We start from the raw sequence: 21,885 nt of genomic DNA on the forward strand, positions 1-21,885 counted from the left end.
TCCAAAACCCTACCTTCCTTTTTTTTCAAAAATTAAATTATAAATTTAAAAAAACCCCCGACCCAAAAAAAGTACGCAATAATTATGACAAAAGGTTAAAAACGCTTAACCCTATAAAAAGCAAAAAATAACTTTTAACACTACGTAAACTAAATTTTGTCGTGTCGGGGGACCGCTCTAATTCATTACGCTTTTTACCTTCATAAATACTTACATAAATCTAATCAAACCTACCTAATTACAACATTCGTTTAAAAAAAAAACGTATCTAAAGTAATGAATTAGAGCGGTCCCCCGACACGACAAAATTTAGTTTACGTAGTGTTAAAAGTTATTTTTTGCTTTTATAGGGTTATTTTAACCTTTTGTCATAATTATTGCGTACCTTTTAAATTTATAATTTAATTTTATTTCATGCTTTTTAAAGGAGCTCCTTAATTTTTCCTTCTTTCATTTAATTTATTTTATCTTAAGATGTGATCGCTATATGCGATCTCGGCCAAAGGAAGCTGTTTAACAATCCTCATGACAAACTGGCTCTGGGAGAATTGCACAGATTGAGAAACAATAAAGATTATCCTTTGGACATTCTAGATTTTCAGCAAAAATATAAATCGGTTTATCCGTTTTATTCCGGCATTTCAGGGTTTCATCCACCACATCCCATTTCCAGCATCAGGTTCTCGTCAATTAGAAACATGAAGAGAACTCGTCAAGACAAATTCAACGAGCCCAAACTCGATGGGTTTACTAAAAGGCAGTTCAGGGTTACGTCTCCTACCTTCGAGCCCTAACAGCAGACCAGCTCAGTGGTTCCAAAAGACATTAGTGTTTCAAATTTCAGATCCCACATATACTTGCAAGTAAACTGAGCGTGTAACATTCCTATGACATCTAGCAAACGAGCTGATGACCTTGAAGACCTGAACCGATTTCCACCAAACATAGCTAAGAACACTCCCGACTGACATACCTTTTAAACAAAAAAAACCGCATTACAATCGGATCATCCGTTTGGGAGCTACGATGCCACATACACACACACACACACACACACACACACACACACACACAGACACGTCAAACTTATAACACCCCGTCGTTTTTGCGTCGGGGGTTAAAAATTAATCTTGATCTTGCTTGACGGTTTACGTACTCTATGATTTGTTGGCAACAGGCAACATTCATAAATCCGTCAAATCAATCAGCTGTTCTAAGTTTACCAACAAGTGGATTCATTTCAAGATCTAATTATCCTCAAAATTCCATTCAAATTCTTGTTTAACATGAGAAAAAGTCACTAATCAAACTTTACTATGGCGAATAATGAAATGGATGAAACTCTTACCAACGTGAAACCAACTAATCCCAAAGTAAAAGTGGAGTACTGGTATCGTATTTTTATAACCTAAACTAATATGAAATGCTTTTATTATAATGTAGAATTAGAGGCTAGAATTGATTCTGATTAGACAGCTACTCGAACACATCTTTAGTATTAATACAAAAAAAAAAACATGTGTAGAGAAGAGGTTAGGTTTGCTGTAAAATTGTTAAATGAACCTGTGCTTTTGGTAGCTCACAAATGTGCTCCTGTGTTCAGGGTTAATCTAATGGAATCATTAACACTCAAGTAGCAAAAATTCAAATATCAGGCAACTTGGCAATTTGTTTTATACTAACCAAACAAAATTTAAATAATTAAAAACAAATCTGTTTGCTTTTCATATAGGTAATGGGTTTATTAAACGGTTAAACTAAATGCTTTACATTTTCCAGTGGTGTCTGTGATTATGGTGGTCATTGTCTAGCACTCAGACAAACTATTAATAAAATGACTCCTAATGCGATAGTGAATTGTTTGCGTGGACGGCAAGGTAGGTATTATTATGAAAATTACATTATTTATTTTAATATTTTATATTTATGAAGTTAATGTGTTTAGAGAAAATACTAGTTATACTGTTAGTGGAAAATTTACAGAAAAAATGTGTTTATTACAGGTTCATTTGAAGTTCAAGTAAATGATAAATTAATATATTCAAAACTCCAGACGATGGCACTACCTGACTTCGACGAGGTTGCTGAAGTGGTCAATAATGTGTCGCTCGGGGAGGAACCTAGGTTAATCAAAGGACAACAACCAATCAACTGTGTAATTTCATAGAATATATTAAAATCAAAAACAACTGTAATATAAACTAGTCATAGAATAATAAACATAAATGAGAAAATATTTAGTTTTATTTCTAAAGGAAATATATATTATTGTCTGAGATAATATTTTAAAATTTCCTAATTATTTTACAAAAGCAGTTTCTTTTTGGCTCATTTTACCATAGAGATCTCTGCAAACTTACATAATAACATGAAATATAATTTCCAATGGAATGTAGGTTGCGCCAGGCAGGAATTAAAAAATATACCAATCTCAAAATAATTTATAACAGGTCTTCAGAGGACCTCTATGGTTGTAATAGAATCTTACAGTATATTTACAAATTAAACAATTATCAGCCTCACAATACAGAGGTATATGCCTATTTATACAAGAAAATATATAATATAGCTAAAACAACCCAATAATATGTAAATACTATATGTAAATAGGATAAACTTTAAATGGCAATAAACATTCATTTATAATATAGTATGCTTAAAGGCAAGGTTCGCGGTTCACGTTTAAGGAAGCTTACAAAATCGTAAAAAACTTGATTTGATCTCTTTTTACGTATATAATCTTTCCAAATATAAAAGGCAGCATTTGTACCTATATACCTAATTAAAAACAAAGTTTATAATTGGTAAATTCACTTCGCATCCATAATTCTACGTCTCTATGGCTCATAGTGTACCTTTAATCTTAAATAAATAAAGCTACATTTTATATAAATTTACTTAATAAAAAATAATTTTGTATTTTATTCGATTTCAATAAATCACAGCCGTAAATTCTGCTCGCATTATTACATACATTACAAAAATATACATAATATACAATATTTAATTTTATGTATAAAATGTACAATGAAAATGAGAGATAATGTGTTAATGGTTTAGGACAGGTCCATATCTCATGAAGGTCTTATATTGTCATGACAAATATTGCATTGCTCTTGTATGTACGTTTATAAAAATATATTTAAGGGTCAGATGCAGTGGGATGTTAAACGATTTATTAATATCACTGGGGCATGACAAAATATCAAGTAATATCCAAATTAAAATCAATGTTTGTTTATTATAATTCTTGATGTCTTTTTTGGAATTTAAATAACAAATGTCGATTCGCATATGTCTACGGAAGCATAGCATGGGCAAGTATTCAATTCAATCAAAATTACCCTCAAATAACGACTACTTGATGAGATACGGATCATAGCCCCAGAAGATAAGATTTAAAAGAATATATCACTGATATACATCCCATATTTCACAGTATCTACTATACTTAATCTTAAACCCAATTAGATGTACCCAACCACCTTACTTCTACCCCAAATAAGAAAATATATTTTTCTTAAATTAAAATACGATGTAACCAAACAATTACCTAAATATTTCATCTACTTATATCATCATCATTGATGATTGGTTTCACAGGCGAATGTATTTTGAGCAGACGGTCTTTGGAACCGTCGGCTGCTCCTAAATAAGTTAAATAAATACCGAACCGCAGTTTTCCTGCGAACTGTTCGGATATTGTTCTTAGAGGTTCTACGGTTTTTTCACCAGTTTGCTGGTCTATGCACACCATCTGGCATCTAGGACACTGGCCTTCAACCTGAAAAGATATACACAAACGTGTTTTAATTCGAATTCCCATTAGTAGTCGGTCTCTTAAGAACATTTTTGTGCATGCGTGAAGGATTTCTCCGACAAAATGTGGGAAACTATATAAAAATTTGTAAGGATATTTTCTCGAATTCAATTCTATTTTTTTCCATTTTTTTAAGGCTTCCAAGATCGAAGATTGCAAATAAGAACTGTTATCAGGCATCTGTGTTTGTTTACAATATAAATTAAGTAATATTTACCTTGAACTCTTGATTCCCAATGATGACCCTGTGCCAATCTCGTTCCGCTAGTTCTTCATCCATTTCAATAATAAGATTTCCTCTAAAGCGGTCCGTTAAACTTTCAATATCGTCCGTAAACAGAGGATCGATAATCTTTTTCCGTAACCATCGCACTGTAGCTTTGTTTATTAGTAGAAATTGGGCTTGATTACTTAATGATAGCAGTTTTTTCTCTCCCTCAGTTTGCTTTTTCAGAACTCTGTTGTCCTCACTTGACTGTCTGATAAGTCGTAAGTAAGAGACTTCTAAGGCTTCTGATATCCAGTCAGCTACCTCATCTCCACAGTCGTACCCCTTTATTGTATCCGTACAAACTTTGCTGTGACAGAGTGACGAGTTTTTGAGTTTGTTGTCAGAAGTTATATCTAAAGGCATCGTTATTGGGTGCTTACCTGAAAAAAATAACACAGTATATTAGCTGTGTGTATGCAAGTTTTTCTCACAATTACCCCTCAAGAGCATTCCTTACCTTCAAAGTGTAACGTCATCGTTCTTCTATGCAGATCTATTCTTGGTTTTATCATGCACATTCTAGGATTTTGTTTTTGTGTCAGACACACGCCATTATCTTTAACAATCATCCATTCTCTGTCATATTCAAAGCCTTTGGGTCCAATTCTCCAGGAAGTCCTTATTTTAAAAGCACCACATGATTTAATGGGAAATACCGCAGCTTCTTTGATTGTAATAGTGGTTGTTTCTATGTTCTCTGTTACGTCTTCAAGTTCATGGTAATAGAAATCCTGTTGGCTTACTATGCTCGGCGAATGTGATATGCCGTTGTATATTTTGTGAGATTTCAATGCTTCCAGTAAAGTTTTATGGGTATTATTGTTTGTATTACGTCTTCTTGGTTTCATTCTCGTTTTGACGAAGCATCGGCATATCATACTGACTAGTTTGTCGACGTCATTGAAAGTGTTGAAGTATCCGAATGACGCTCTTATGGCTCCTGTCGGTCTTCCATTGATGAGATCTATTTCATCACCGCAAACGTGTCCAGATTTGAATATTTCTTTCAATTCTTTGTTGGTCGCCCCTAAATGTCGCTGACATGATCCTGAATTGCAGAAGCATCCTGTCCGAACACTTATGTTAAACAGATCCGCCATGTGTTGAAACTGGAAACATACAATTTCGGTTTCTGAATAACGTTATCTTTTGTGGGCACATCATAATCCTTAAGTAAATATTATTAAAAGAGAAGACGATATGAGAAAGATAAAAATTACATAACTGTAGATACGTCGTTGTTTCTGTGCGTGTGGTACCTATAGGTATCTATCATTTTTGGTATATTTGTCAATCACAATATAAATAACGATAAATGATCAACGCGGTTGATAAATATTATTAATTCATCACTGTTTGCGGGTAACACTAGCCTGGCATCTCGGCATAAAGCGAAAACTGCGTCACAAATAATAATGATAAGGCGGTCACTTAACAATCTTTCGTCATCCAGTTGTTTACAAGATTCAATAGATCATAATGCACCATGAAACTGTAGGTATTGGAACACAATTTCTAAAGACATTGTTTTTAGAAAATGCTGTATTTCTATTAAAGGTATTGACATGATGTGTAAATTCTTATGCAGTTTAAGGTTTAGGAGATATTTGGAGACAGAAAACACCACTAAGCATTATAAACATCTGAAAAGTCGAATAAAGCATCGATTTTCTGGTGAAGGTTGCCCAATTGCCTACGCTACAAAACAGTAAAAGTCAGAAAGATACTAGGTATGCGTTTAGAATAGGGTATGGTTCAGGCGCTGAACAGATATCACCGTAAAATACAACTAGGCACCTATAGTTATGGCCAACTTTTTGTCGTCACGGAAATTTCGGAGTCACTGCGAAATCTTGTTTAGGTCCAAAAGAGGTGCGAGAGGTGTTTAACCACATGTGCGAACTTTTGGACTGCCAAAGCGAAAACCGTATCTAGCTTTCAGTTTATAGGTCCACTTCAAGTGAGATTACCAGTGCATAACTAGATCTGTACGAGGTTCAAATATTAACTTGACAATATATCTATACCAATACTCCAGAGCGATAAATTCGTTTAAGAATCAACATAAAAACTAAAAAATTACTTCCAATTGAAGACTCAAAACCTTTTTTTAAAGTATAGCTGGAAGAAAATTACACCTAGGTACATAGTTACAGATACATTTTTCTGTTTACAGATTTTTTGGATTTAAATCAGCTCTTACCTCTACAAATCCAATATACGATCCATCGTCCCTTAATAGATTAAATGTAACAATTCCACCTTGTTTCTTTATATCACTAAAGTCTGAATCCAAATATGTTATTACAGCCTTGTTGCCATTTGCATGCCTTAACTCATGCAGTTGGTAATAAAGGTCTTTAGCTAGGTAAAATGTGTGGTGTGATATAGTCTCCATTAAATCGTCGTTTATTATTTTAGGTATCAATTGGTTCATTGTATCAAAACAATGTTTTAAAGCTAGCACTGATAGAAACGGTATGGTCCCGTCCTCTAACCTGAAAGCAAAATAATATTTCAATTAAAATTTTATACAGCTGTATCCATCACAGTTATTTGAATATTTTACTGTATATCAACCTAAGTAGTTATCAAATATTCAAAAATAAGTGATCAAGTGTTTTTATGTTTGCTTTGAATATGCTACGCATCATCGCTTTGAACGTTGAAAAAAAGACATGTGTTCCAGTGTAAATAATTTCATACTTAATGTATGGCATAGCATATTAAGCAAAGCACGAAAAACATTAAGGAAGATTTTTGGCCAATACCTTTCATATAAGTCTTTTCTTTTCACATGAACATCTTCTGTACTTAAGACAAAATCAACTGTACCGCCTCCAAAATATTTCTTTTGGCAAAGCACGTGGCCACTACTATTCTTAATTAAAACTGCTCCCAATCCAGTTGGGTATCCGAATATCTTGTAAAACGACATACACACAAAGTCTGGTTGTATTTTAGACAGATCTAGTCTACTTGTTGACACATAAGAAGCTGCATCAAGTAGAATGTACCAGCTATTATTAATTGTTACCAATTGTTTTCTCAAATGGCTATTCAGACAACCATTTCTTATGCTATCCATACAATCTATAGGGTACTTAAAGCCATTAAAATTACTCTGAGCAGGATATACCAGCAATGTGTTGGCATTACTACTGCTTGAAAACTTATTGTTTTTTATCAAACGTTGCTTATTATAATTCTTAACTGCTAATAAGAAATCTTCATGAGATATATGTACAATATCAGCATTTTTATCAGATGCAATTTCTCTAAGTCCCAGCACTGATGTGTGGTTGTCTCTCAAGTATAAATATGATCCCCAGTTTTTACCATCAATGGCATCTTCTGTAGCAAATTGGAATGATTCGACAACTAGTTTTAATGCAGAAGTGGTTCCCGCTGTGAATACAACAGTGTAGGTAGACGGATCAGTGTTGAAATGCTTGAGGATATTACTTCGGATCTGTTCAACGCAGTCTTTGGTATATTTGTCTGAGTGAGGGTTCATATAGACATTGCTCATAAGATCTTCATGTATAATAGGCATTAAACATTCCGGATATAATGTGGCTCCAGCGTTTTCCAAGTAACATCTGTCTGTAAAACAAAAGATAATTATATGGTATTTATTGTTTTACTTATACATATTGTTTATTAATTAAAATAAGTATGTGCACAGCTGAAACACATTTTATAAGTAGCATGAGTTTTATTAAAAGTTAATATGAGGTGAGGAAACAATTTCTGAAGGCTATAGAAATCTTATTCAGTATAATTACCAGTATTTGCAAAGTACTTAGGTATTGCATTATGTAAATTAAGTTAGTTAACTCTGTAATTAAATATGTTAGTCAAAACACTTCATAATATAAAAATATATGTGTAGTGAATTTTGGCATTTACCAACACATTTAATAGAAACTTCTGGAGAACGTTTTCGTCAGTGGGTCATCTTAGAGAAATATAATATCTTAGAGATATAGGTCAAAAGTGGGAATAGATAAAAGTTTATTTTTGTGTAAACAACTGCCACTATTACACCTAAAGCTACAAAAACTATTCTAGGGGTACACAGTATGTTTATCACATAAAGCACTCAAAAAATGGGGACGTAAAAAGTTTTATACTTTTACTTTCCAGTGGTGCTGACTTAATATTTGCACTTTCTCCTACACATGCTTATACAATACACAACTACATACACTACTACATACTACTTTTACTATCTAAGTACCTTTTTCTTGATTATATTTCCACTTAGTTTAATTAATAGAAATCAGAATCAACTTACCTCCCAACCTTGAGAAATTCGAAGTTATTTTGACCATATGTTCATGATCGATGACCTGACTCAATGTGTTCATCTCGGGTGGCTCTTCATAGGAACCTGACATAATTAAATACCCTGATAAGAAAATTTCTAAATAGTAATAAAAAAGTTTACGAACTCACGACTTTTGCACCGCGTTATTTTTATTTAAAACTAAATGAATACACTCCGTTTGTAGCGATGAAACTAAGTAAATAATCGCATGAATTTCGTATAACCTTGTGCGCGAGTAATATAACAACAGTTTGTAATAATATGCTATTATCTGCAAAATAATGAGCACAAAAACACACTACACTCATTATAAAAATAAATGGTCAACTGACTGACGGCCTGACTAACGTCAAGATGACAGTCAGCTGTCCAACTGTCTGGTTGACAGATGTAATACTTTTTACCACAGATTATGAAAGGAGTTAAGTTCCGAAACATGATCTAAATTCTCATGGTGGTTTATAAAATATTGTGTAAAATGTCTTGAATATTTTATAAACTGAGATCAAATTACTTTAAATATTTATAATAATCACGAATTTGTGTTATTGCTTTCCGTGTTTTGTGTTCTTCTTCTATTCCCTTTTTAGAATACAATGTCTTTCTAATAAAATTATTAAGGTACATACATAATCATGTATAGGAGAGTATTGAAGGGAGTAAATAGGGGTAGTACATAAGAAAGAACATAGCATAAAAACCACACGAGAGTATATAGAGAAGTACCTACATAAGGATGGACGAAAGTGAGTAACTAATATAGGTATCTGCCTACACAAGGAAGAACATAATACGTTCTACATAAGGGAGTATATTATATAGAGAGCGTAAATAAGGGGCGGTACAAAGGGACCACATAAGGAATTACTAAGGATATAATCAGTGAGTAGTATATAATAGGAGTGAAAGCAGGGCTTTCCCTCAGTCCTCCTTTTGGCTAGCAACTACGAGTTATAAAGCTTAGGCTTAAAATGATAAAATTTATAACATTAGAAAAATTACGCATTAATAAATGCACTTAATTTCGTGAGATGGCGCTACCAGTCACGAAGAAACGATATCCGAAAATATCACATTTTTAAAGTTTTCTTGAGATTGCTTAGGTACATCAATCTAAACATTTTAAATAAATAAAAAAGGAATTCAATATTAATTAAGGGCCAAATACCTAGATGCAATATTGAAACCTAAAATTAATAATTTTAGTTCTTCATAAAAATATCAAAAAGCTCTGAGCAATCTCCAAGAAGCGGCCTCAAAGGTAAAAAATAGAACACGGCACAGGCACTAAATAGTTTAAGTCTATTGCACAAAAGAGGTTCGCATACATAGGTAGGTTCACCTTCGACAGCATCGCCTTACTAAATTGAGTTACACCAATTTAATTATTGCTTTTATGGAGGGCTTTTAGTAGCTTTTAGTATCAAGCGGGGCATGATCGACTTCCCCTAAGTGAATTGACGGCCATGACAGAGGACATTCGCTTTACTGCTTTGCACTTTTCCTAGAGGACGCTCTGACAGGCGACAACTTTGGCTGTGAAGAAGTTTCGAGAATTAGGCTTTAGCGTGGAAAGTAGGTTGATTCGAATAAAAACCGTAACTTTACGCTCCGCGTCACGTCAATTTCACGCGTTAATGTTCTAGTGTCTGGTGATTAATAGATCGTGATTGAATAGCACATTACACTAAGCTATTAAGAACCTTTACATTTAGATATGTAATTTATTAAATTATTTAAAAATAAAGCAGGTAGCCTCCACGAAGCTATTATATGTAGGTGCTTATTAATTAAACTCACCAATTGATATCGTTAATTGTTACCCAGGCACAGGATCAGTTAGCAGCATATTGATAATAATAGGTAAAACAATCCACTTTAACTAAGAAAAACCTAGGACTGATGATAGTAAGTTTTCACAAAACACTTTAAATACCGGCACTAGTTATTTATGATTGTTTTTATTACCAACACAACCTTTTAGTAAACTTACAAGACGTGATACCTCAGTTTATAATTTATTCACATCATAACCCTTGACTTAAGAAAAAGGCCAAGGAAGACAAATAGAGGAAAACTAAGGAAATGTTCACTAACCTTAAGTTCGACCCTTGGTTGATCTCATTTTGCTCGTGTGACAAATGAGTTCAGACACCGCGGTCACCTCGTATTATAGCCTTCTTTGATATGATACCATTGTTTTTTTCTCCATTCATAGAAAAATGCACAAACAATAGAGTTATAAAGAAAAAAATGCCGAGCTAGCGGCGTTCTCGAGTTCTATCTCTGAATGATGGTTATGTCAGTGCGAGCATGCACCCCTTTGTTTACAAATATGACGAAATGATTACTCAATATTATGATAATAACCATTTCATAAAGGATTTGGCGAATGTTAATTGATCATCGTTTTATTATGGCCTAATACCTATAATGTGGTGCACGTGACTATCGAAATGTTAATTAATTTGATAGACACAAATGTTTATTTTATGGGCATACTTTGAAACATAGAGTGTTATCAATGAATTAATTAGCTAACACAAGATATAAATAAAACAGCTAGGTGCTTATTTGAATATCTTTGGGTGTTTCTCCAAAAGCCTTGACTTCTAAATAGGATAGTTTTCCGTTAAATAAACTAAACAACATTGAAAAAGATAAAGTTTAATGCTCCCAATACAAGAGGTCACTTGAATTCTTTTAAGAATTGCCCAAAATACCTTCATCATGATGTGACTCTTATTTTCCTCAAAGGGATAAGCAGTGCACAAATTGGTCATATTTTTTTGCTGGTAAGCAGTAGGGGGCGAGCCTATTGCCATCAATCAGATGAAATTGTATCCAAAGACCCCAGTTACCTTCCCTTATTTTGGCGACGTTTATCTTTTCCAAATTAATCAAATACGCGTTCAGTAAGACACTCCAAACGAAACATTAGGCACGGACTGACCAGTTTCACAATGCCCGCCAAACCTCCCAAATACAATAGGAAATAATTCTATAGGCTCACGGATTCATTCGCACATGCCTTCTTAAAATAAATAAAAAATACCATTGTTACCTACTTATAGTTTACTTCCCTATTTCCTAAAGGTTACGATTCCAAATTTCATATTGAGCTTGACCGTTTTACCACTATAATAGTTACTAGTTTTACTATGGAAGCGAATCAAACACACAAATCATTATCTCTTCGTAGAAAAAGGCGATACTCTATTCTCATAGCTCCCTCGTATTTTAAGGAACATCACCTGATAATTATAGGCATAATCATTGTAGAAGTATGTATATCCCATTTGAAAACCAACCGCAGCGAGAAGCTTAACCTTGCCGATAAGAGCTATCCACGTTGATTTTGTGTGCTTTGCGAAACCTACCAAAATGAATTTAAGCAGCTATAATAAGCGTTGGAGTATTGTGAGGCACAAGTTTGCGTCCTAGACCTTTGCATAACTTCCGACAAGATTCACTTCATCAGCAATTTGTTGGAGGATGTTTCAACATATCACTTAGAACGCGATTATAGCAATTATGGAACCTACGAATATGTTTAAGGACAAGTATTTATGTAATTTGTGAAGGCCTACTTCACATCACACGCATGCCCATAGTTCATTGACAGTAAAAGGTAAATTTAAACAAAGTAACCAACCTTGTTTATTGAATTTGGAGGTAAACCGTATGAGTATCAGATATTTCCGCATATCTACGAAACTACAATATGATACCGGTAGTTTTAAAACAATCTATTTTAGGCATAACTTCTACTGGAAATATTCCCTCATGACCGTTAAATGTAACTGAAATATGAGGTTTGCAGTATACTGTCAATGTTTCCATTGCCATAATATAACAATCATTTGTAACCGCAGCTGGAATTTAGGTCAATCAAATCAGTTTTCCATAAAAACAAGTTGGACAGTAACATTATGATAGGTAAATAAATAATTTACTTAATTTGTTAAAATATTGCGTAGTAATTCGTAACTGGTTTTGATGTTATTATCATTCTAATTTAATTAAGGTGTTAAAAAAGTTCAAACAAGTTTATCAAGTTTGTGATACCGGACTGTTTGTTTTGGGTGTACGTCACGAGTGTGACCGTAGGCCGTCGCCTGAGGTTGGAGCCACCTGATCCTAGGCAGCAAGCTGTCCGCAGCATGGCATTGACTGACAATAAGCGAGTAAATAACGCCGCAGTGTGTGTTCAACTACAGATGATTTTTTGTTTTTGCTACCGCAAGACGTTTCGCAATCACGATGAATTTCGGTGACGCGAATATATTTCGGTGCATTATCCTAGTGTTTTGTTTCGGATACGTACAGAATAGGCGTAAAATAAAACTTAGTGCTGACGCAGACTTTCGTGATCGAAATTCGGACATTTATTTGAACTCTTTGCAACTGATAGCTAAGTACGGATACAGGCCTGAAAGGCATACAGTGATAACAAACGATGGTTATTTAGTGAACTCCTATAGGATACCAAGCAGTGGACCTCCAGTGTTGTTAGTTCATGGGATTGGTGACAGTTCCGATTCGTGGTTAGTGTTGGGACCAGCTAAATCTGTGGCGTATCAGTTAGCGGATCTAGGATACGACGTTTGGATATATAATGCCCGGGGGAATAAATATAGCAAGGGACACATCAAAAACCTCTCTGAAAAAGAATATTGGAATTTCAGCTATGAAGAGATGGGGACGCAAGATTTGCCTGCAGTGATTGATTATGTACTCCAAACAACGTCTCGACGTAACCTGTCCTATATTGGGTTTTCTCAAGGAACGGCGATTTTTTTCGTCATGTGTAGCATGAGACCTGAGTATAACGAGAAGATAAATCAAGCCATACTGCTAGCTCCGATAGCGTGGATAACAAACACTCAGTACCCGTTTATGGACATTTTAGCACAAAATTTAGATTTATTGAAAACTTTTTTTGATAGTATCGGAGTGTATGATGTGTTTGCCAATAATGTATTGAGTAATCTTTATCATGCGAAAGTGTGTCGGGAAGGGGTGCCTGAGAATATATTGTGTAAGTTGGAGTACTATATAAGTTATGGCATTAGGAATATAAGTAATCTATATCCAGAAAAACTACCAGTGCTTGCTAGTCATATTCCTGCCGGAGTATCAACGAAGACGTTTGTTCACTATTTTCAAAGTTATTTGAGTAAACGATTCCAAAGATTTGATTATGGATCGAAATTAAATCAGGAGGTTTATTCATCGATGCAGCCTCCTTCTTACGACCTATCCTTGGTAACCGCGCCAATTTATATGTTCAGTAGTGAGTCTGATTGGTTTAGCACTCCAATCGATGTCGAAAGACTTACGAACCGACTGCCAAATATTGTTAGAAGTGTCAAGTTGAATAAATCTTTAGATTTCACGCATTTGGAGTTTGTTTATGGTACTCGAGTCAATGAAATTGTTAATGATGATATTAAAAGAATACTAAGAGGAGATATCTGAATGTTTTTTTTTTGTAATTTTATTCAGAATCATGAGCTGTGATAATTATTAAATTGTACCTACTGTTGTAATGGTTAAAATCTTCAAGATTTTATCCACTGTTGTTTTTTTATTAATTTAGATAGTTATTAATGTTAATAATATTGAATGTATTTACCTTGGTCTAGATGTAAACAAGTTCCTCCGAACACAGAGACCTGAATGATATTGTTAATTAGCATGGTGCAGTTATTGAATGGCCTGACCTACGATAAAGTGATATAATTTTATTATTATTTCATAAAACAATAGGCTCTAGTTTCCTGGTATCTTCTGAGTGGTCTAACATACTGAGTTCCACTGAGTTGTTTAAGTTATTTAAAGCGAATTCCTACAGTATTGTATTCTATGGCCGACGCTATTTTGTCATATGGATAAATAAAAATAATTAACAACATACATCAATAGACATTCTTATAAATATTGAAAGAGTAGGAAAAGGGTAAAAATACCTTTTTTGTAAATTGACAAATAAAATAAACGCGTTTTGGTTTTCTGTATGAAACCAAAGGGGTACTTTGATAGGGATAAAATTGCTTAGGGGACGAATAGGGGTAACCAAAGGATTTGCAATCATTGCGATATTTTGAAACAGATTATATTCCTAGCCGAATTCCTAAAAGAAGGGGGCTCTCAATTCGAACGTCGGATGTAAGTATATGTACCAAATACCTTAGTTATGTTAGCACCCGTAACACGAGCTAATAAATAGCTTACCATAGGATTAACTGACCGTATGTTCCCCATATTTATAAAATAATAGTTATCGATACAGATAAACATCATATTCTACTAATTTATACTAATGTTTTTATTTTTACACTTCATGCTCAGGTCAAGTCAGGTCATTGGTATAAACTTTAGGATTCGAAAATTGGTCTGATGTACCTATACTTCTCAAGTAGTTTATTAAAATATAAAGTAAACTATTGATGAGACTTTGTCATGTAGGTTTTTTTTAAAAGAATGTGATCTAGTGAATAATAAATAAGTGTGTAGATGCCTAAATATAGAACAGATTATAATTTCAGCAGGAAATGTTCAAATTTTTCTGTTACCTATTGATTGTGATAACCGTAAAATATTGTACCTGAGTGTATTTCTGCAATTAGTAAATGTCACAAAAATATGTATAGGTAGGTATGGTGGAATATTTACCTATTGTCTTTAGAACAATAAGTTAATATTTGGAATACTAACACTTAAGTGTCATTGATTTCATTTGTTGGTGATCAATGAGCCCGGAATATCAAATTTAGTGCTGTTTTGTGATTTATTTATTACTAGGGATACATTAATAAATGTGTTACAAGCTTATAAAGTTAAAATACAAGTGAAAATTTATACTCAAAATTGTGACGGGAACTAGTTTTAGCGGTGCGGTGTGTATTAAAATAATGCTTTGTAACGCGGAATTGTTTGTCGTGTGGCCAGGAACTGTATGTGCTAATAAAATAATTAAAAGTAGCTTGCTTGTATAATTTTAAAGTAAGTTATTATATTGTATTTTGCACTTATTTAGGGTAATAAATTGTTATTGTTGTCTAGTTTGTGTTAGTTATAGTTTTTTTTCGGTTATTATTTTCTTGTACTTTTTTTGTTTATAAAATGGTATAATATAAACACTACGTTTGTGTTTAAGGAAAGTAATCTTTATACCATTCCCTATAGGTGATTAAGTAACAGTATGAGTTTACGTATGTGGCTTAAAAGGCGTCCTATTGGACCTAAAATATTAAAGTATATTCCATTAAAATTATTAATAAGTATGCCTTTAATGAACAGGTCAGCTTTTTACTCTAAAAATATAATATTTCACACAAAAAATCTTCAATGAATTAGTTATTATAGAATGACAGTAGATCCTCCAATTACAAATCTACAACCGACTGAAAAGAATCAAGTATTCCATAATGAATACGCTTGCTTGACATCAATGCTAATCCAATTAGGAGACCGAATGTTTGCAACTGCCCACGAAGCGTACACGACTTTTTTCAAAATATCGAAATTGAAATTCGGAATATCTACGTACAGTATTTTTAATAACTTCGTGTCCATCAACGATCATTTGTTTGGTCCATGTGTGCCAAATATCGAATGGGTTGCGTCGAAAAAACATTTTATAAACATTGACGTTCGCGGACATAATTGAAAAGTCGCGCCGCACCTGTATCGGGAAACTAACGTGGTAACATGGATATTTGTTTACTGCCTGTGGATGTGTTTGGTCAGTTATATTTTGTTTGGTTAGGAAAATTGAGAATAATTCGTGATGGATCTAGGGATTGAAGGAGTTGTAATATGATGTAGGTGCCATTACGTCTTAATATGGATGTTATTTTATATTTTTTTGACCTTGAATTGCAAAACTTACAAATAGTAATAAACTGTACGAACTAGAATTCAAAATATTTTTAAATCTATGTACTTGAGCTATTTCTCGCTGTATCACCTAGGTTCTGAGGGTTCTATGATTTACTCAGATAAAATAAAGCCATTAGCATCTCAATAAGTACAGAATTTTCGAAATCGATCCATTCGTTTTTGAGTTAAGGCACTACACAATGCCATACATACATACATACATAGGCAAGTACACGTGCAAGTACGAAACAAATCATCTCATAATGTAAATGATGTATTAACGTCAATACACAACTCTAAAGAACAATGAAAATACACTATAAACGTACGTGCTCTCTAACCCCTACAGCCTCAGAAACGGAGGGACGAAAAATTAAAAAACTCAATCTGACCGAAACGGTGTCACGAACAGACACCCTGTTCAAATTGCCTCTCTACGGTCAATTTAATCGTGAAAAACACTCGGCATTGTCCGGGTAATGAACGTGGCTACCTGGCTTGACAGACGAGCTCTTCATTTACGAATCATGATTAACACAAATACTGGACCAATGAGTAGGTGCTTTAGCACTTTTGTTGCTGCCAGTAGTAAATTACAGCCTGAATTAAATAGGGGTAATTTTGTAAATTATGAAGATTAAAAATAAATTAGGTAAATTATTTTTAATTAGACAAATAATGTTGTCGAAAAATAAACATGAATTCTTACTGCATTAACATCTAAATAAATAAATTTTTATTATTATTTTATTAAAAAAAAAAAAAAAAAATCTTAAGTGACCTTGTAACCACGTCATTCATATCACTCATATTTAGAGGAAATGTTATTTTGTCAATATGCAGTTAGAAATCAAACATTTCCGGATATAAATAAATATGAACTCGATATGCATATTATAAGCATTATAATATATTGGAATATTATATGTAGTTCCTGTTCCGCAAAGCGATTACGTAGTACCCAATATGAAATGCAAATTTTTATAGACCAGATGACCTTGAATAGTGATTATCACCTTGAAATGAGAAGTTGATTTTCCGTGTGAAATAAGATTATCACATCATTATATTTGCGGCAGTGTACGCATACTAATGACGTAAAAACATGTTAGTGATAAGGATTTTAGTGCGAGTTTATATTACAAATTAACACGCGAACGTGGAAGTCTTGAAGCTCACAAAAAAAAACAGGTGCTAAAATATGCTGGTAAACATTTGGTCTTTACTTTTAGTTGAAAAACATTTAGACTGAGTACCTACATGATTTCCTTATAACATAGGTACAACTGATACAACATTAATGTGATTAAGTTGCAGATTTGTGATTAAAAACCAAACTGTAAGATACCAAGCAACTATAAGCTGTAAATACACCTAATAAATCGTAGATAATATCTGCAGAAATATCTTACTACCTATACCATTCACTATATAAAAAACCAAAACAGTTTCCAAAAGAGCAGTTTTTCAAGCAACCATTGGTCACATTAATTATAGACAGCACCCACGTTCGGCTACAATGGCTCACTACACCCCGAATGTTTTCATTCAACCGTAAACACATCATAAGGTGGCCTTCCAGAAGAGTGATAACGTGTCGAGGGGAGGTTGGACAGATTGGCACCACATCGCCACGTGTGAAGAGGATAAAAGGGTCACTTTATTTTGTGGTGCATCGGTAATTATTTTTGGAAATTTTGTAAATCGGACGTTGTGTGAGTAAAAAAGGGTTGTCAAAAATGTTGTGTGATTGTTAAATCATGAATAATGACTTTTTTCAATAAATTCTTTTCAATACAAAAAATAGTTCCTTCGTAACACATCATAAGGTGGCCTTCCAGAAGAGTGATAACGTGTCGAGGGGAGGTTGGACAGATTGGCACCACAGCGCCACGTGTGAAGAGGATAAAGGGTCACTTTATTTTGTGGTGCATTGGTAATTATTTTTGGAAAATCGGTTGTTGTGTGAGTAAAAGGGTTGTTAGAAAATTCATATGGTTTTTGAATCACGATACAGTTCTACGGATAAAAAAGGTTGCTCTACAAATTCTGTAAACAAAATTTACAAAGATACGTATTGGTTGAGTATTTTTTGCTGTGGAAAGAATATGTAAGTAACAAATAACCACTTCATATAATTCTCCATATGAAATGAAATAGAGCCAATCTAATGCAATGCCCTACGTACGCAACTAGATTTCGCTAGAGGTTCTGTTTCCGAGTATACCCTACGATAGTCGTCTAACGTGGTTTTCCACCAATAAAGTATTTTCGAAATCGGTTCAGTAGATCCAGATCCATTATTCCTTTAACGCCACAAACTCGCAACCTTTTTACTATATAATAAATAAATATTTCCTATAAATAAATATAGAAAACATACCTGTTATCACAACACGACCGCTCATTGTTTCACAATACTTTCACTGAAAGAAAATGACTACAAGTATCCGACTTAAGTAAACTATGGAAATACAAACTCGTAGGTATGTATTTGGAACAAAAACCTGAAGTCTGAAAGTAATTTCCATGAATATGATAACGTTTTAACTGAAACTATACACACGGTGCCAACGGGTTTGTCTCCGTTTCAAAAGGTAGGTAATTTATTTTTCAAAATGTTTCTCTATTTTAGTTTCCCTCTTTTTTTGTTGAAGAAATTTTAAGGTTTGTAACTACAGATTTTTTTAACTATATTATTAACCCTTTTGAGTTATAAAAAAATTGTCTATGCTATGATTTTAAAAATAATTGTGGTGATAAATGATGTTCATTCAGAATTATTTTCAATTCTTAAAAAGTTATTAGTAAAAATAGCCTGAAAATATATTGAATTCGAGTTATTTTTTTGCATGTATAAAAAAATACCTGTGAATTTTTCATCAAACGTAATCAAAGTCGATCCAGCGTACGTATTTGATTTAAGTAATAATGTTTCCCATTTAATGAAAAATAATCCGCTGTAAACGTTTGATCTATTGATAGAATATATTTATTTTTTTATATTAGGTAAATGTAGTTTCGACATTCTACAATTTTATTGTGTGTGGTAAGACATTATATACCATCAACTGTTTAGGTAATTGCAATCAATTTGTTTAAGCATCTGTCGAATAAACAAACATACAAACCTTTTTTTTGCAATACTATTCGTTGAGTCAAAAGAAAGTAATTTATTGTGGTAAAATGAATTACAAACAGTTAATTAATTAAGAAATGCGATGTTCATCAAGACATATTGACGACAGTTAAGGAGGCTATCAATGTTTTTCTGGGTTTAAATATACGTCACGCACCGATATTTTTTTAAACGTCTTCCTTTGTGTTGAGCTCTTTAATAACATTCAAATACATAAGTACCCCAGCTGTTTTCCTGCGGTTTAGAGGAAGAGTGTGACTTTTCAACAGTGAAACATTTTTTTAAGCCGTTTCAGTAGTTCCGGAGCCTTTAGTTAGGGTACAAAGAAACAAAAAATGTTTCCTCTTTATAACTATAGATTAAACGACGGTCGACATAAAAGACCAACATTTTGGAAAAACAAAATTAAGATTTTTCGTTTGAACGCATTATTATTTCACAAATACCCGTTTGAAACTGGACGCTACAAATAATAAAGTAATATGAAGCTCAAACGAGCTTTGCTTCCAATTTTAATAAACAGATATTACAAGGTACACGGGAGGCGCCAACGAATTTCATAAAATAGATCCTCACAGCTATAGTAGTTATACCTTTTTGCAACACTTCATTATAAAGCGAAAAAAAGGAAGTTTATAAAAATATTAAGGGGGAATTAGTTGTAGGTACTTCATATTTTTTTATCGAGTTCCTGGTACTTCATGTGCGTGATTGTAGTTTACCAAAATCAGTTGTCAAAGTCCCGTACAGGAAAAAAATGCCATCTAACGAAGTGATTTGTTAAACTACAGCGCCGATTAAACAACAAAAGAATATTATAGTTTCCAAATAAAAACAGTGAAGATTGTGCTGAAGATTCCGTGTACAGCATTTCCCAAATGAAGATAGAAGGTGGTTTCGGGCACAGCAGTCTTTATTTGTAGACTTATATCAAAACAGTTGCACAATACCCACTTACCTATTACTTGAACTATGAAATATTAGGCAACGTGGTCATCCAAAAACAATGGTAATTAGCCTTGACTCAGATATAAGCGTTACAAATTCGCGTTACTTGACCAAGCCCTTGATGATAAAGGGTTTCCTAAACCAATTATTTTGTCTCTCATGATAGATTTTGACCTTCTGTGCTCATGTGCTTCTAATATCTAACACCGTTGGTCAAAGAAAATTTTTGCGATTGTTCTATTTTGTATTATGTAAGGTTCTTTTAAAATGCCATTTTAAGTAGGCTTTGTGACGTATAGAAATAAAGTCCCACGTCTTGTCTATAATGCATCCATACATTAGGGTTGTACCCTCGTTGTTTGTACAGTATGTAGGTAATACAATTTCGTCAATGTTGGCTTGTATGACGGCTCACTCTTACACCGCGATGCGGCTGCCGTGTCGATTTGTCGGCAAGCTTTATTTCCGCCTGTCGCCTGGAAATACGATACCGGTTATATTTTATTTCCAATATTTCGGTAATCGAAATAGAAACATGGCTCCTGCGTTTGTGAAACGTGTCCGAATACGGCGGTGAGCTGCCGGCGATTTTTTTGAATTTGAAAATGGATTTTGGTGTTCCGATTTTTTTTCGGTCTATATAAAGAGTCCTGTATTGTGTGGAAAATATTTTGTTTACTTTTTGTTGTTAAATATTGGGAAACGGACCTACTAAATAATGCTTTAAGTACTGCATTATTAATTTTTTCATTGACCTCAAACATGACATTCATCTGCAAAATCGTTTAAATCTTACGGAAGAAAGGTTCAACTCTTCATACTCGTTAAACAAGCAAAGACACGAAGCTTAGGTTATCCATTCATACTTAGTTAAAAGCTCTTCTCACACTCCCATACTCACATATTCAGCAAATAATAAACCTTATAAAATAATACTCTTTCTTTTACGATCCTCCTTTGTTGATGTCTACACCTCCGTACTGGCAGGTTTTACGGTAATCCGACCTCTCTTTCTAAAATTGAACTGTCAAATTCCGCCACGAACAAAAGAATGAACTGGGTAAATAGAAAACGCTAAAAAAGCGAACGTCTGTTACACACCACACTTTTTAATTGAATTTCGTTCAACATTTTTTCACGGAACTTTACCTATACTTTTTTTCATATTTCATATTTTGATATCATATTTAGGTATGTCGTTTTGTATTGCAGTTTTGTTTTTGTCGTTGCGTTTGATGATCAATCGAATTGATTTTTTTTAATAAAAAAATACGTAGCAGTAAAGTTTAAAATAAAAATCATTCAAATACTACGGTTTTTATTGAAAAAGTATTTTTTTCATACTACTTCATTGCTTAAGCGTTTGAATGTGCTGTAGTACTTTAGCTAACTTTTCCGTAACAATTATTCTTTCTAAGAGCACAAAAGGAACTAGTTCCACTCTGATCTTAAAAATAAACACTGGCCTGCATAAAAGATGGCTGTTA

The 21,885-nt window shown here is 33.5% G+C and overlaps 3 protein-coding genes across 4 annotated transcripts; 2 read left to right on the forward strand and 1 right to left on the reverse strand.

The window, feature by feature from the left end:
- The first annotated feature begins 1,183 nt into the window (after positions 1–1,183).
- LOC110374319 (migration and invasion enhancer 1) lies at positions 1,184–2,234 on the forward strand. Its single transcript, XM_021331988.3, has 3 exons — positions 1,184–1,390; positions 1,780–1,877; positions 2,004–2,234. Exons 1-3 carry the CDS (start codon positions 1,317–1,319, stop codon positions 2,165–2,167), a joined length of 336 nt encoding a protein of 111 aa, XP_021187663.3. The 5' UTR covers positions 1,184–1,316; the 3' UTR covers positions 2,168–2,234.
- LOC110374298 (molybdenum cofactor sulfurase) lies at positions 2,150–18,819 on the reverse strand. 2 transcript variants are annotated; one of them, XM_021331960.3, is made up of 7 exons: positions 18,695–18,819; positions 8,392–8,487; positions 6,863–7,697; positions 6,295–6,589; positions 4,549–5,200; positions 4,038–4,471; positions 2,150–3,784 (listed from the first exon to the last, which is right to left on the reverse strand). In XM_021331960.3, exons 1-7 carry the CDS (start codon positions 18,717–18,719, stop codon positions 3,563–3,565), a joined length of 2,559 nt encoding a protein of 852 aa, XP_021187635.3. In that variant the 5' UTR covers positions 18,720–18,819; the 3' UTR covers positions 2,150–3,562. The 2 variants fall into 2 exon arrangements, with proteins under 2 accessions (XP_021187635.3, XP_021187643.3); XM_021331968.3 differs by lacking the exon at positions 18,695–18,819 and adding an exon at positions 8,649–8,789.
- LOC110374310 (lipase 3) lies at positions 12,599–15,649 on the forward strand. Its single transcript, XM_021331976.3, has one exon. It carries the CDS (start codon positions 12,688–12,690, stop codon positions 13,903–13,905), a length of 1,218 nt encoding a protein of 405 aa, XP_021187651.3. The 5' UTR covers positions 12,599–12,687; the 3' UTR covers positions 13,906–15,649.
- Positions 18,820–21,885: the final 3,066 nt, after the last annotated feature.

Source organism: Helicoverpa armigera, chromosome 12 (assembly GCF_030705265.1).
Source record: "Helicoverpa armigera isolate CAAS_96S chromosome 12, ASM3070526v1, whole genome shotgun sequence".
Taxonomy (NCBI): Eukaryota; Metazoa; Arthropoda; class Insecta; order Lepidoptera; family Noctuidae; genus Helicoverpa; species Helicoverpa armigera.